This window comes from Mesoplodon bidens (genome assembly GCF_964165515.1).
Source record: "Mesoplodon bidens genome assembly, chromosome: X".
NCBI lineage: Eukaryota > Metazoa > Chordata > Mammalia > Artiodactyla > Ziphiidae > Mesoplodon > Mesoplodon bidens.
Window position 1 is genome coordinate 125,172,270 of NC_138163.1, and position 14,995 is coordinate 125,187,264.

Sequence of the window (14,995 nt, forward strand, 5' to 3'; positions counted from 1 at the left end):
TTCATTATTCCAAATGGGCTGAGGCTTCATCTGGACTGAAATCTTTAGGACTGAAAGCTTCATTTCCTACTTGGTTTAAAATACAAAATATAAATCCTGAGGAAAACCCTGTCCTCTATTTGAAAGCTGAAGCTGACATCGCAGCAAGGTCAGTTTGTTCTACTGTAACTATTTAAAGGACCAAATTGTGGTTTGAGATAGGTAAGAATGCTTTTAAATGAACAATAACTTACACAATTCCCTTTTAACTAGGCATTCCAAAAAATTTGCTGCATATATTGCTATTGCTAAAGACGGTTTGATCTGGGAGAGTTTTGTTCCCATTGCACACTAATTAGAGGAAAAGTCACATTTTTGTCCCCTGTAGAGTGGTAATCTGTGAAGCTATGCCTTCCGATTTTCTCTATGAGAATCCACTCGTTCAGGCATCAGAGGTAAGGGCCCTCATCCTTTCCTCCTACCTTGCAGAGGAGTGTTAAAAAGTATCTGATATCAAGCATGCCTGTAATAGTGTGGAAGGCCTCATCTCCAAAACACACTTACTAATATCTCTCCCAATTGGGTCACAAAAATTGCAACATTAAATAAGGTCACTTAAATGTGAGCTAACTGACAGGATCAGAGGCCATGGATACTGACAACCGGTTTGTCTGTTTTCTTCTGTCTTTTTCCATGACCGTATCTACTGCCTCATCTTGATTTACAAGCAAAACCTAGAAAACCTACAAAAATAAGTGTTTTGTGGTTTATCTAGGAATAATACAAAAAATATTACTGTTCTTTTTGGTGAAGAAAATCAGTTTTGTATAGTTTATTTCAACCTAAATAAAATGTGAATTTTGTTTAAAAAAGAAAAATATGAGCTAACTAAATGGCAGACCCCAGACCCAGAAAGAAATTACAAAGAAAGGAAAGTTTCACCTTCTGTTAAATGATGTTAACAGAGCCTATCTCCAGATCTATAGAGGACAGTCCTCATGTCAGGTTTTAAACCATTAGAGTTGTTTGTCAACTTACATCCTGGTAACTAAAATGTCTCAGCAACTTCTCAAAAACCCCAAATGATGATAGACAGTCTCACCCATAAATAGATCTGACTAAGTGTGTTGGTTATTTCCCACGGGCCCAACCCCCAATCCATTGTCTATTCCTCTCTGCCCCATCCTGGGTCTGGGGAACCCAACACTGCAGAGTGTCACCCAGCCTCCCTTGTCACCTAACTCCCAGTTGGGTTTAGCAGTGCAAGGGGCTGGGGGCTGTCTCCCCCGGCAGTGGCTCCCTGACTCAGATCATAGCTGTGCCTCTAGATTACAGCTCCCACAGGGTGGTTTCCCCTGCCTGGCTCCCCTGGACTCTCACAACCCTATTTCTTCCTCTTTCTCCTTCAGGCCTAGAGAGGGTAATCGCAGAGATAACTCATGTAGATGTTGTGAAATGTCCAAAGCTCCAAAGAGGACATCCAGAAAAGGGTAGAGAAGAGTGAAGATAGCTGATAGAGCTTTTGAAACTCTAGGAAACACTGCTCTCAATGTGGAGCACAAACCTATGTATGTTAGGAAGAACATATTCATAGTAACATAAGGTATAATTTCTAATGTGAAAAGAGAGGCTATAAAGGTAAGGTGGAAACATCTGTCACAGAGTTAGGTTTCCCATAAATGTACAAAGTGCCTAAACCGCTATTCTGAAAGTTTCTGTCTTGGTATTAATCTGAAGCCACTGAGCTCTGCACACAACTCCTACATAGAAAGGTCATCATATTGTCTTCAAATTGGAGCTCTGCCAAAGCACAATAAAAAACTGCTTTGGAAATTCCATATATCTCTTTGACACACAACTGTAAGGAATCTGTGTTAAACTGCCAACCACTTAAGAGGATTTTATATATAAACCCTTCTTAAATGGTTGGCAGGATGGATAGATAGATGGTTAATTTCTAGTTAAAATAACTTTTCAAACCAAACATCAAAGACGCAAAACTACATTTTTATGTGGAAGACTGGCGAAGCAGGACTGCTGAGAGGGCAGTGTGTGGCAGGATGAAGCACCATCCCACCATGTCCAAGGTGAGCAGAACCTCAGGAGAGTCTGAAGGAGACTTAGGCAAGGGCTAGGTAATGCAGAGTCCACTGTCTCTCCTACAGAGACATGAACGTGGAAGACAGAAGACAGGGTGTGTGAGGATATGTGTATGAGGATACTGGTGTGTCTCAGGGACAAGGCAGGGCACCAACACGATATGGTGCCCTGAACATCTCTATAATGGTGCTAGGAAATCCAACGGAGCCATGGTTTGTGCGGAATTAGTGTCCCCAACAAGAGCTTCCATGGAGGAAATATGGACCATAGGCAAGCGTGGAGCAGAAATATTTCCAGAAATGTGTAAACTGAGCTAATGGTTTCTTTCCTAGAGAAACCAGTTAGGACTGTTTCTTTAATATATTTAATATAGTGTCAAGACCTGAAAACAAATTCTTCCAGAGATTTTTATTTACTTATAATTTTTATTCTCATCTGCTTCAAAAGGGGATTTTGTAGGACTCCTCAAAAACCTATATGAACCGTATCCTCATGGCCACACACATCCTCCTTGACAGATCCCTGAAGAGGGTTCCCAAGGAGAGCCATGGATCCCCATGGGGATTTCTCCCAAGTGAGTCATTACAGGATGAATACACAGGCCTCCTTTTATGGTATGGTTATACCACCAATCACTACAGCACAAATCAAAAATTTATCATCAGTCTACTGAACTTTCTATCGAGATCCTTTTTCTTTGCAAATGTAAACTAGAGGAGTCAAGTGACAATCAAGGTAGAAGGGAGACAAAAGCACCTGAACTGAGAGTGACCCCAGATAAGACACAGGCATAATGTGAACCTCCTAAACTCAAAGGAGCAACTGAAAGATGAATACTGGTCCTTGCCTTAGTGCACCGATCTCATGGAAACTGACAACAAAGTGAACACAAACTTGGTGAAATAGAATTTGAATCTGCTCCCAGGCCTCCTTGAAAACAAACAGGTAAGAATGTTTTATAAGATGTGAGGGAAACAATGACCAAACCACTCATTTTAAATAGAGAACAGCTATAAAACACAATCACACCATCGCAGTTAAGCAGAGAAAATACAGGGTAAATGGTTATTGCTTATTTATAGATGCACTCACAGATCTAAAAAGTACCAGGTCTTAAGCTTTCACAATTCCAATTGGTTAAAAATAATTGTTCTATGTGGAGAGAAAGGGGGGACATGGGAAAAAACTTATATAAGAAAAGCTTCATATTAAGAATTATTGTTTTCTACTTCTCTTCTAATAGTAGATAAGAGGAACTATTTCCTATCTTCCATAATTTAAGCAATGCTAGATGACAAGACCAGCTTCTTGGAAGAGGAAGGAGGACAAGGAGAGGAAGGACCTGCCCCTGAAAATGCAGCCAACAGAATTAAGGAATGTCACTTTTGAGGAGATAACCTGATTGCAGTGTCCAACTCCTTGTGCCCCTCCTTGCTCCCCCATCCCAGGAAATAGATGTTTTTTTAAAGATTATGCTGAAAATTACATTAGAAAGCATCAATTTTAATCACTATCTACACCAAACTAACTTTACTATTTCTATATTCTTATTCTTACGAAAAACTAATTTCTCAACGCAATGATTAAAAGACAAGAGCAACAAAAACACAAGTCCCTGCTATGGAGCCAAAACTACTTGGTTCAGTTGCAAAGGTTGTCCTAGGTGCCTTCCCACCCACCTGTGCTTGGCATCCTCCGCTCCCTTCAGGAATCCCTTTGCCCTCACCCATCCTTCTTCCTCCGGGAATCACCCCTGGGTCCCATGTACACAGGATCTTCTAGCTCATGAGGCCAGAAACCCCCTTAGTTGCTAACCCATGCTACCTCTCCCAGGGAATGCATAGGTTTCCCTTGGAAAATCTTGTAAAAGATAATTAAGTCTTTATGACCCACACAACTCTTTAATTATGGTTCTGAATCATGCAATAAGTATAAGAAAGATATTTTTGAATAAGGAGGGCTTTCCTTCTTTTCTCTAATTGCATCATTTAAGCAGCCACCTCCTCCACCTACTTGTAAGACCAATACTGCATCTGTGTTTCCTTAAAAGGGAATATTTACCTATTAGACAAAGTGCTGCTTTCCACGTGGTAAGGTTTTCTTTTTGCTGACCTTGAAGGGGAGCGATCCAAAAGTCTCTGGGTTTGGAATGTAGGGTGATTCAAACACTGTTCTGTCAAGTATCTGTCAGCTGGGTCCAACTTCAGTAAATTCTTAGGAAATAAAGTTAGGATTGGAAAGAACATCACAAAGTCAAATTTAAATTGTAATAAAAACCATATTTCTTTTCCTTATAAAAGAAATGCATGGTCATTGCAGAATATCTAGCAAACACAGTTTAGTCCAAAAAAATTTTTTTAAAGGACTATCTAAATCACCCATAACCTTACCATTGTTGTCCTCTGGGAATACGCCCTCCCAGCCCTTTAAAAAATATCATGTATATATTTTTTCTTTTATAAAATCTGGCTTATATTACACACATAGTTTTGTATACTGCACTTTTCACTTACTAATCAAAAACATTTTTTACAACATAATTTAAACATCTAAAATATATTTTTATTTTTTTATTTTATTTTTGGACGCACCATGCAGCTTGTGGGATCTTAGTTCCCTGACCAGGGATCGAACCCAAGCCCTCGGCAGTGAAAGCGCAGAGTTCTAACCACTACACTGCCAGGGAATTCCCTAAAATATATTTTTAAATAAGTATATATTCATATCAAAGAATATACATTTTCATCTTTTTCTTGTCCTCCTCTCTGGAGGCAGCCCATGGTACCAGCATCTTGTGAATCCTTCCACAGGTACTTTGTACATATCTCTATCTGCTCCCTTTATTTTATCCAAACAGTAACATACACACAATAGGCTGCACTTAGCTTTCTTTCCACTCAACATTAGATCTTAAGAGATCATTCCATATCAGTAAACAGCCTCAATTTTAGACGTACCTTAGGCAGCATTTTGTTTTCCTTCTTTTAATATTATGAACAATGATGCAACAAGTAACTTTACAACATGTTTTAAATGACTACGTGGAAGTTTGTGGTATGATTTATTTAATGATTTATTGTTGGATGTTTAGGTGGCTGCCACTTTGCACTATTATAATTAATGCTGTAATGTACACCTGAAATCGTTGCATATATCCATGATCCCTTGCGTAGGATAAGTTCCCAGATATGGAACTGGTAGGTATGCAAACCCTTAAGGATTACCTTCTATGTGTTGCCAAATTATCCCCTAGGAAGGTTGTCTCAAGTAGTACTTCTCTGAGCAATTGAGAGTCTACCAATTTCCTGGCACCCTCATCAACAATAGGCATTATCCTTCTTTTTAGCACATACTTGTAAATTAGCTATTTAAAAAATGGTATCTCACAGCTGTTTTAATTCATATCTTTGATTAATAGTGAGGTTGAATATTTTTATGTTTACTTATATTCCTTCTTTTTGTATTTTTCTATTTGTGTAATTGTCCTAATTTATTTGTATGTGTTCTTTATTCATTAAAGTACTAATTTTTTTAACAACTAAAATGTTTTCTTCTAACATTATTTATCTGATTAGTAATTGGACAAGATTTTAAAAGGTGAATCATTATTAAAATTAATTGATTTTTGGGCTTCTATGGTGGTGCAGTAGTTAAGAATCTGTCTGCCAATGGAGGGGACACGGGTTTGAGCCCTGGTCCGGGAAGATCCCACATGCCATGGAGCAACTAAGCCCGTGCGCTACAACTACTGAGCCCATGTGCCACAACTACTGAAGCCCATGTGCCTAGAGCATGTGCTCTGCAACAAGAGAAGCCACTGCAATGAGAAGCCCGTGCACTGCAACGAAGAGTAGCCCCCCACTCGTTGCAACTAGAGAAAGCCCACAGGCAGCAACGAAGACCCAACGCAGCCAAAAATAAATAAATAAATAAATAAATAAATAAACAAATAAATTTATTTCAAAAATTAATTGATTTTTATTGACAAGTTAGGCAAATACATAAAGAAGCATAACCTACATAACCTAACACAACTCAGTAGAGCACAATGACATTTGTTCTTTTGAGTGATGGGCATTTTCCCTCAGAGGGAAGAAGGGTGAAATTCCAGCATTCCCAAATGCATCTCTAGCTCACTTTCATTGGCTTTGCCCACAGTCAATTTCTTTGTGATCCACTACTGAACAGTGAGAACAAACCTCAATTTGTTCTCAATAAGCCAGAATTCAATTTCAGACGACCACCTTCAACCTAGCACCACAAAAAATTTGAATTCTGATCCTATTGTATGCTATCCTATGTTGACTCAGACACAACTCTAAAATTATCTCAATGCTTTCTCCTTCTTTATTAGAAAACAAAAACTGTGGAGGTATATGAAATGATTTTGGTATTACTGGCAGTTAAGGCAGTTAATATCAAAATGGTTTCAACTGTATGGTACTAGTTAAAAACGAAGGAAATTAAAGTACATACAACCTTTTAGAAGCTAAACATCTACTAGCATTAAAGTGCTATTTTCACTTATTTAAGATTAACAAGGGTAGAAATTGCTGCACATGCAATGAACTATTTTTATATTTATGAACACAGCTGTTAATTTTCAAACACCTGGAAGGATGAGGCCATTATGAGGAAAGTATGAAACTTAGTAAATAGTTTCAAAATTCAGTATTTGGGGGAAAAAACAATTTTAACTAAAATAGAGCCCATATAATTATTGTAGCTATTCTTTATATTATTAGGAGCTTTGATTAATTCTGGTAACTTGTATCCCCACTAAAATGGCTGATATGTATAAATAGACGCAGGATGAGATGGCCATTTTAGGTATTTATTTATATGTGGACAAAATTATCAAATCTGCTTTAGGGGATGGCATAGAGAATAAATTTCTTCATGAAAGGATAAATGGTACTATTTATTTTTCAAATTCATTTTCAAAAATAGCTAAAAGGGGCTTCCCTGGTGGTGCAGTGGTTGAGAGTCCACCTGCCGATGCAGGGGACATGGGTTCGTGCCCCGGCCCGGGAGGATCCCACATGCCGCGGAGCGTCTGGGCCCGTGAGCCACGGCCACTGAGCCTGCGCGTCCAGAGCCTGTGCTCCGCAATGGGAGAGGCCACAGCAGTGAGAGGCCCGCGTACCAAAAAAAAAAAAAAAAAAGCTAAAAGACAAAAGGAATAATTCTATTTATATAACATTCAATAATAACAAGGCAGTATTAACCTTTGGTGATAGAGGTCAAAGTCCTGGTTTCCAAGAGTGGGAAGGGGCACCTGGGAAGGGGTCATAAAGAAATTTCCGGGGTGTTAATAATTTCCTGTATCTCAATCCGGGCGGGGTTACATGGATACGTTTACATGATAAAGTTTTACTCTGAGGTACATTTATAATTTGTGTACCTTCTAAATATACGTTTCAATAAAATGTTTATTTAACATTAAAGAAATTTGAGGGTAAATATATTAAATGAATGGGAATTCAACTGTTCAACTTTCAAACTGGTGTAAATGCACAATGGTTCAGGTTATCTTGTGTTAGCGTTTACCAGGTGCCACGCTGATACTTGGTAATTACATTTGGTAATGATTTAACAAAAGAAGTTCAGTTATTTTTAACTAAAAGAAACAAAAGGCAGAAAACATGAAATTGTATTTCAGTTCTTCTATTTCACTCTATTTACATTTTAAAAGTTACCAAATAATTAAAGCCCTGATAAATAAATAATGATGCGTGAAAGAACATATGACATAACGCAAATGATTTAAATGATAATTTATGCCTAATTAACCTTAAAGAGCCTTGAGGATTTTTAAAATAGCATCTCTCAATCTGTGTTCAGAAGAACACTAGTGCTGTAGCATTTTATCTTTTTTTAAGTATTTAGCATTTAATTAAATTTGGGAAATGCTTCTTTACTGTGGGATTTCTGAAAGCCTTTATAAGTTAATGAATATTGTGAATCTCTAAGAAAGGTTATATGGTAAGTGGCCTTTCCCAAAGGCCACACCCCCTCGCCCACCTCCGCCCCCACACCTATTTACACAGGGCTCCTTGGAACACGGATTAACATAGTTTTAAAGTAGAGCAAAGTTCTGAGAGTGCTGCTCAGCAATTTCCAACTGTGCTAAGTATGCCTTTAAAGGTCCTGTGCACAGTGTAAACTCCTCTGTTTTTGACAGCTGACTGAATGGGCAGAAAATAAAATTGATCCATTAACAAGTATCTTTTTTTTAAATAAATTTATTTTATTTATTTACTTTTGGCTGCTTTGGCTGTTGCTGTGCATGGCTTTCTCTAGTTGCAGCGAGCGGGGGCTACTCTTTGTTGCGGTGCATGGGCTTCTCATTGCGGTGGGTGGCTTCTCTTGTTAAGGAGCACGGGCTCTAGGCGCGCAGGCTTCAGTAGTTGTGGCATGCGGGCTCAGTAGTTGTGGCACACGGGCTTAGCTGCTCCGCAGCATGTGGGATCCTCCCGGACCAGGGCTCGAACCCGTGTCCCCTGCACTGGAAGGGAGACCCCCAACCACTGCACCACCATGGAAGACCCAACAAGTATCTTTTGAAGGTCTACTATCAAATAACTAGCACTTGCTTATGCACTGGCTGGCTGCAATGAAAGCTGGAGAAATATGAAAAAGTAGTTCTCACTCAAGGGGCTATCTACTTGGGTAGAAAAGCTTGAATAAGAAACTGTGAGAGGGCTTCCCTGGTGGCACAGTGGTTAAGAATCCGCCTGCCAGTGCAGGGAACACGGGTTCAGGCCCTGGTCTGGGAAGATCCCACATGCAACGGAGCAACTAAGCCCATGTGCCACAACTACTGAGCCTGCGCTTTAGAGCCTGCCAGCCACAACTACTGAGCCCGCGAGCCACAACTACTGAAGCCCGCGCACCTAGAGCCCGTGCTCCGCAACAAGAGAAGCCACCGCAATGAGAAGCCCATGCATCGCAACAGAGTAGCCCCCGCTCGCCGCAACTAGAGAAAGCCTGCGCACAGCAACAAAGACCCAACACAGCCATAAATAAATAAATATTTTTCTTTTCTTTTTTTTTTTTTTGCGATACGCGGGCCTCTCACTGTTGTGGCCTCTCCCATTGCGGAGCACAGGCTTTGGACGCGCAGGCTCAGCGGCCATGGTTCACGGACCCAGCCTCTCCGCGGCATGTGGGATCTTCCCGGACCGGGGCACGAACCCGTATCCCCTGCATCGGCAGGCGGATTCTCAACCACTGCGCCACCAGGGAAGCCCAATAAATATTTATTTTTTTAAAAGAAAGTTTATTAAAAAAAAAAAAAAAAAAACTGTGAGAACATTTTCAGTAGTCCAGAGCATGAAGACCTTCTGGACAGGGGCACCAGCATGAGGAGGAACACTCAGGCATGGTAGTAGCAGTGATCTTGCGGTTGTCAAATGAAGAGCCAGAGGGAGAGAAATCAAGTTAGAAAAAGAGCAGAATTAGGTTCGCTGATAAAATAATCTTATGAGAGGCCTTGAATATGCAAAAAATATTAGAATCTCTTTTCTTTCAACATTCATTTTAAGATTTGTTTTAAAACCTTATGCCTGAGCAGCTCGAGTGCTGGATAAATTTTTATTTATTTTATTTATTTTTATTTTTATTTATTTTTTTTGCGGTACGTGGGCCTCTCACTGTTGTGGCCTCTCCCACTGCGGAGCAGAGGCTCCGGATGCGCAGCCTCAGTGGCCATGGCTCACGGGCCCAGCTGCTCCGTGGCATGTGGGATCTTCCCGGACCGGGGCACGAACTCGTGTCCCCTGCATCAGCAGGCGGACTCTCAACCACTGCGCCACCAGGGAAGCCCTGGATAAATTTATAAATGATTTATTTCTCATTATTTATATTTAGATTGTTACTATTCTGTCCATTTTAGGAATCTAATTTAGGTATCTAGATAGTCCTATCTAGACGGAATGCTACAATACTAGATACTTCTGCAATTTTAAATAAACTGCAAGGGGATATATGTATATGTATAACTGATTCACTTTGTTATAAAGCAGAAACTAACACACCATTGTAAAGCAATTATACTCCAATAAAGATGTTAAAAATAATAATAAATAAATAAATTGCATGACTCTTCAGATGACACAGTCCCCCATTATTCACCACTATACACCTATTAACAAAACATTTAATTCATAAAAGCAGGCTACGGTCATATACAGACACAAGAGAAATCACAAACCAAAAGACATTTTGTACAGATAACATCAACTTGTCCCACCTTCATTAAGTCAAGTAAAACGCTATTTAAAATTCCAAGGTATCTTCTCTCCAATGACTGAGGATGGTTAACAGCTGGAAACTGTAACAACAACATGACAGAAGTATTAGCACGTGGGTAAGGGTATGTGTGTGCATGTGCTTTGAGTGTTGGAGAAGGTAGCAGATGAGCAGAAGCTACTGCCCTAGTGCCAAAGTTAAATTTATTTCACATGTATGTTACTTTTGGTGTCTATGTATTTGAGGTAGGGATTAATAGGATTGGGTGTTAAATGACAGGAAAACTCACAAGTGAAAGACGATACTTAAATCTAGTCAGACAATATTGAAGCATGTAAAACAAAACAAAATATAAAAATTTGAAACTATTCAGTTTATACAGTCTTGTCTACTTATACAAATAATTTGGTTATAATAGAGTTCATATAGAATTTGTCTGCTTATACAGACAATTCTTACACCCTTTTCACAACAACAATCATTTACTCCTGAAAATTAGAGAAGTAAAAAAAGAGAAAAAGGCCAGTACCTGAAAGGCTACAGAAGTAGAAATAATGAATTTGGACACACGTTCTATTATTGCTTTTAATATACTCTTTGAATGACCTGTTTTCAATTCCTTCCTTTATGTAAGTTGGAACAGAAGGCAAACAGGCTCCTAAATTAACAAATGCATTTTTAAATAAAATGAGGGGAAAGGGTCAAGTTTATTCAGATGCTCTGTCCTTCCCTCTGCCAACTCACATTTCACAATATCTAAGTGGATGGTAAAGTATTAGAGTCCAACACCATGTACTCCCTCCCAATGGGAGGGCTACTTTGTTTTTAATATGTATTTCCTTTATACCAACATAAGAGCATTTCAAAGCCTGAAATCTCTAAACATGCTAAATAAGTGGATGAGAGAAGTAGTTATGTAGAAAAATTCAAACAAGGTATTAAGATGTCATCCCCACACAGTGCTAGGTATGGCAGGAGATGCAGAATATGGGTAAGACCAAAACCTTGCATGTAAGCAACCCTCAGTCTGATTGTGAAAGCAATCAGTACGAAACTGTACTAAATTCTAGTTGAAGCTCAGAGAAAGGAGAGGCCAAGGCGGTTTGCAGCTGTAGAAGAAAGAATCCATACATAGATAATATCTGAACTAGCTTTTGAAAGATAAGAAAAAATGTGAGGACAGAGAAAAGTAGGACAGCACCTTCTAGATAGAGGACGTAGAGGGAATAACATGAATTTAACACAGACACACAGGCAATAACCTAAAACTGATTTCTGAGGGAAGTAATGCTCTGCGAGACATTTTAACAATTGTTATTCTTCTTATTTCAGAGATGAAGAAGGTGATGATCAGAAAATTCAAATAAATGGTTCAAGGCAGGTTACATAAAAAGCAGAACTTGTATTTGCACCCAGGTCTGTGATCCAAACCCACATTTTTTCTAAACATGGGAGCCTTTCCTAAAGGAGGTATAGAGGTTCCTCTGGATGTTACTGGAGCATTAAACATCACCCCAAAGAGAGAGACACCTGTCATGCTGTGATAAAAGATTTTAATTAATATCTTGCTTATGAGGTCCTATCTTATGCTACCAAATACCCCCTCCTTTTTTTCCAGAAGTAACATTTCATCAATAAGAAAATTAATGCCCAAAGTCAAAAGGTATTAGAAATATGATTTTTAAATGACCACACAAACTCCTAACTTTAAAAAATTAATTAATGTCTTTTTGAAAGAAAGACACCATTCTCATATTAGGTAATTCAACAAATAACCAAAACTCAAGCATAGAAGTTTAAAGTATATCTCAATCAGTAGTTTGGTTTTTCTTTCCTCTCTTTCTTGATCACTTGGCCAATATGATACAATGAGAGTGCCTCTTTACTAAGCACTTACTATGTGTCAGGCACTGGTCTGGGCATTTTACATATATTATAACGTTTAATCTTCACAACAACCCCATCAGGTGGTACTTCTGTTATCACCATTTTACACATGAAGAAAAAGAGGCACAAGGAACTTGCCCTAGGTCATTCAAGTAGTACATATGGAGTCAGGCTTTGAACCTCAGCAGCCTAACTTCAAAGTCTATGCCCTATATTATGGGATAGCAATTGTTATTTTTTTCAAAATAATACATACTGTTAGAGCAACATCTTGTTGATTTTCCAATCTCTACACAACTGAATCAAAATACAAATCACACTGGACTGGTTACTGGTAAGTCCATGTTTCAAGGCAGCTGCAGTTCACACACCCTGTACGCTTAGCTGAGAATGTCTCAGACATTCTCAAGTAAATGATAAAGGAAGACTTTTCCCTCAAAAGATGTGGTTAAACCTCCAAAAAGGTTCAACTAATTTAGTTAAAACACCACAAACACTTTCAGACTAAAATGTAAAAACATTAAGGTTTATAAAAATCAAAGTGTCAGGGAAGCAGCAATTTCTCCAAAGGATATTTACAAGCAGCACCCTCAAGTACTCTCTAGCATTTTACCGATAATACTATTTAGTGAGGAGGTCTGTAAACAAACAGGACCATAGACAAAGGAGTAAAAGATCTCCTTTGTTTGGCCTATCTAATCCAAATGCTACTCATTCTTCAATATCCATTTCAAACTGCAAATCCTCTATAAATCATTCCTAGTGAATCCAGCCAACTTTCTAGAATGTTTAATATCCTCAAGGTCTCAACTATATTTAGATGTATTAGAAAACAGTACAATGTAGTAAAGAATGTAGTACTTTATTATATACCACGCTTCATTATAAATTGTATTGTTTTCTAATTATTTCATGCACAAAAGTCTTAATTCTTCAGCTAGTTTACAAGTTATTAAAGCCAGGTACCATGGCAGATCTGTTTACACTCTCTTCAGAGAATCCAGCTTAGAGCCTCTTTAACCAGGCAAAGAATAATGCAGCCAGAAGACCAAGCTTGATGCTCCAGGTCAAACATTCAATCATTTAATACTATTCAACCTAGTAAGAGCAACTCTAGGTGTGTTATGAATATAACGGTGGCCATGATAGCTCATTTCTTTAAAGAATTCATTAGTCCAGTGAGGATACATTTTTCAAAAAGCTTTTTTTAAAAAAAAAATTTATTACAATTTTTAAAAAATTGAAGTATAATTTACAGTGTTGTGTCAAACAGCTATTTAAAAGAGACTGCCATGTGTGCTACAAGGGCTATGACCAGAGTGCTTCAGGAGCACAGAAGGGGGAGGCACCCATTCCCCCTGGAGGAGTCTAGAAGGGCTTCATGGAAGGACACTTGACTTGAGTCTCGGGAGAGGGAGGATGGAGAGCTTTCCAGGAAGTGGGGTAAGTATTGGGAGAATTAGAGAAATGAAAACATAGCACTGCAGAAACAAGGAAATGGTGACAAGTTCAATGTGGCTGCAGAGCAGGGGGCAGGGGGTAGGAAAAGGTGGGAGACAAGGCTGGAGGGCTAGGAGCAAGGGGTTTTTAATGCTATCCTAAGGAGTTTAAATTTAATAAGCAATCTTGTAGAGGTTTTCAACACAAAGATGACAGAATTAAATGGGCAGTTTGCAGGAAGATCACTCTAAAAGCAATGTGAAGACTGCAGCAAAGAGAGAAACTTGGAGAAATCAGTTTGGGAGTGGTTGTTCAGGTAAAAGGTGGTAAGAGTGAAAGAAGCATTAGAGATGGAGAGAAGGGAAACATAATTGAGCTTGACTACTGATAATGCAGATTGGCTCAAGAGGGCGTTCAAATATTCATCGAGTCCCTACTACATGTGCTGGGCTGAGCTAGATGCTGGAAATACAGCAATAAAACAGATGATTTCTAACATTAATTATTAAAAAAATAAACAAAATAATTACATACTATGATAAATGCTATGATGGAAAAAGAAGGGTGCTATGGGAGAGACCAAGAAGGAGGTGGGGGAAGTATGTTGGGGGGTCAGAGACAGGGGGCATTCTTGGAGCTGAGATTTATAAAATGAGAAGGGGCCACGCAAGGGAAGTGGCTTCCTGGGAAAAGGAGTCACAAGTCCCGATTTCATAAAGCTGGAATGAAATGTTTACGGGAATTACCTGGGAATGTTTACGGAAGTTAAAGAAAAAGAAAGGTAAGTGTGATGAAAGTCTGGAAAGGGATGGGAATGGAAAGGGGTATGAGCTGAAGTCAGGGAGCTAGAAGGGCCCAGAAAAGGCAAGGTCTGATGGGAAGGAGTTTGGATGCATTCTCAGTGAGACAGGAATTCATTAGTTATGACTTGCTTTATTTATGACTAGAATAGATTTTCCTTTCTTCTGGACTGAGAGCAAGTCCTATTTATTATCATATTTTCAGCATCTAGTAGGACAAATGCTCAATAACTGCTGAACTATTTGCACCCTAATTAATGGTCATAATTTGGCTATTTTTCAGCTTACAAAAGCAAAAATAAAAGGAGAAAAAAGAAACTTGCCTGAGGTAACTCAGACAGATTTGGAAAAGAGAGAAAGCAGGAAGGGGATGGAAGAGAAATGTTTGCATTTCTGTTCCTTTCTTTCTTCCACACTCACTGAGCCTAGCAGGAGGTATACTGTGCTGGGCATTCATGTGTGAGGAGGGGTACTCTTCAAAGTGAAATAAACTGAGGCCAGAAAGTCAAAGGAAAAAAACAAAGTGCTTTGCAAAT

The 14,995-nt window shown here is 38.9% G+C and overlaps 1 protein-coding gene across 3 annotated transcripts in view; it reads right to left on the reverse strand.

The window, feature by feature from the left end:
- CDKL5 (cyclin dependent kinase like 5) overlaps window positions 1–14,995 on the reverse strand; it is a 187,525-nt gene that overhangs the window by 25,925 nt on the left and 146,605 nt on the right. For all 3 annotated transcript variants that reach the window (XM_081222836.1, XM_081222834.1, XM_081222835.1), the window contains 2 exons: window positions 10,334–10,414; window positions 4,141–4,292 (listed from right to left, as the gene is read on the reverse strand). In XM_081222836.1, the coding sequence (XP_081078962.1) occupies window positions 4,141–4,292; window positions 10,334–10,414 (233 nt within the window). The remainder of the gene's footprint in view (window positions 1–4,140; window positions 4,293–10,333; window positions 10,415–14,995) is intronic.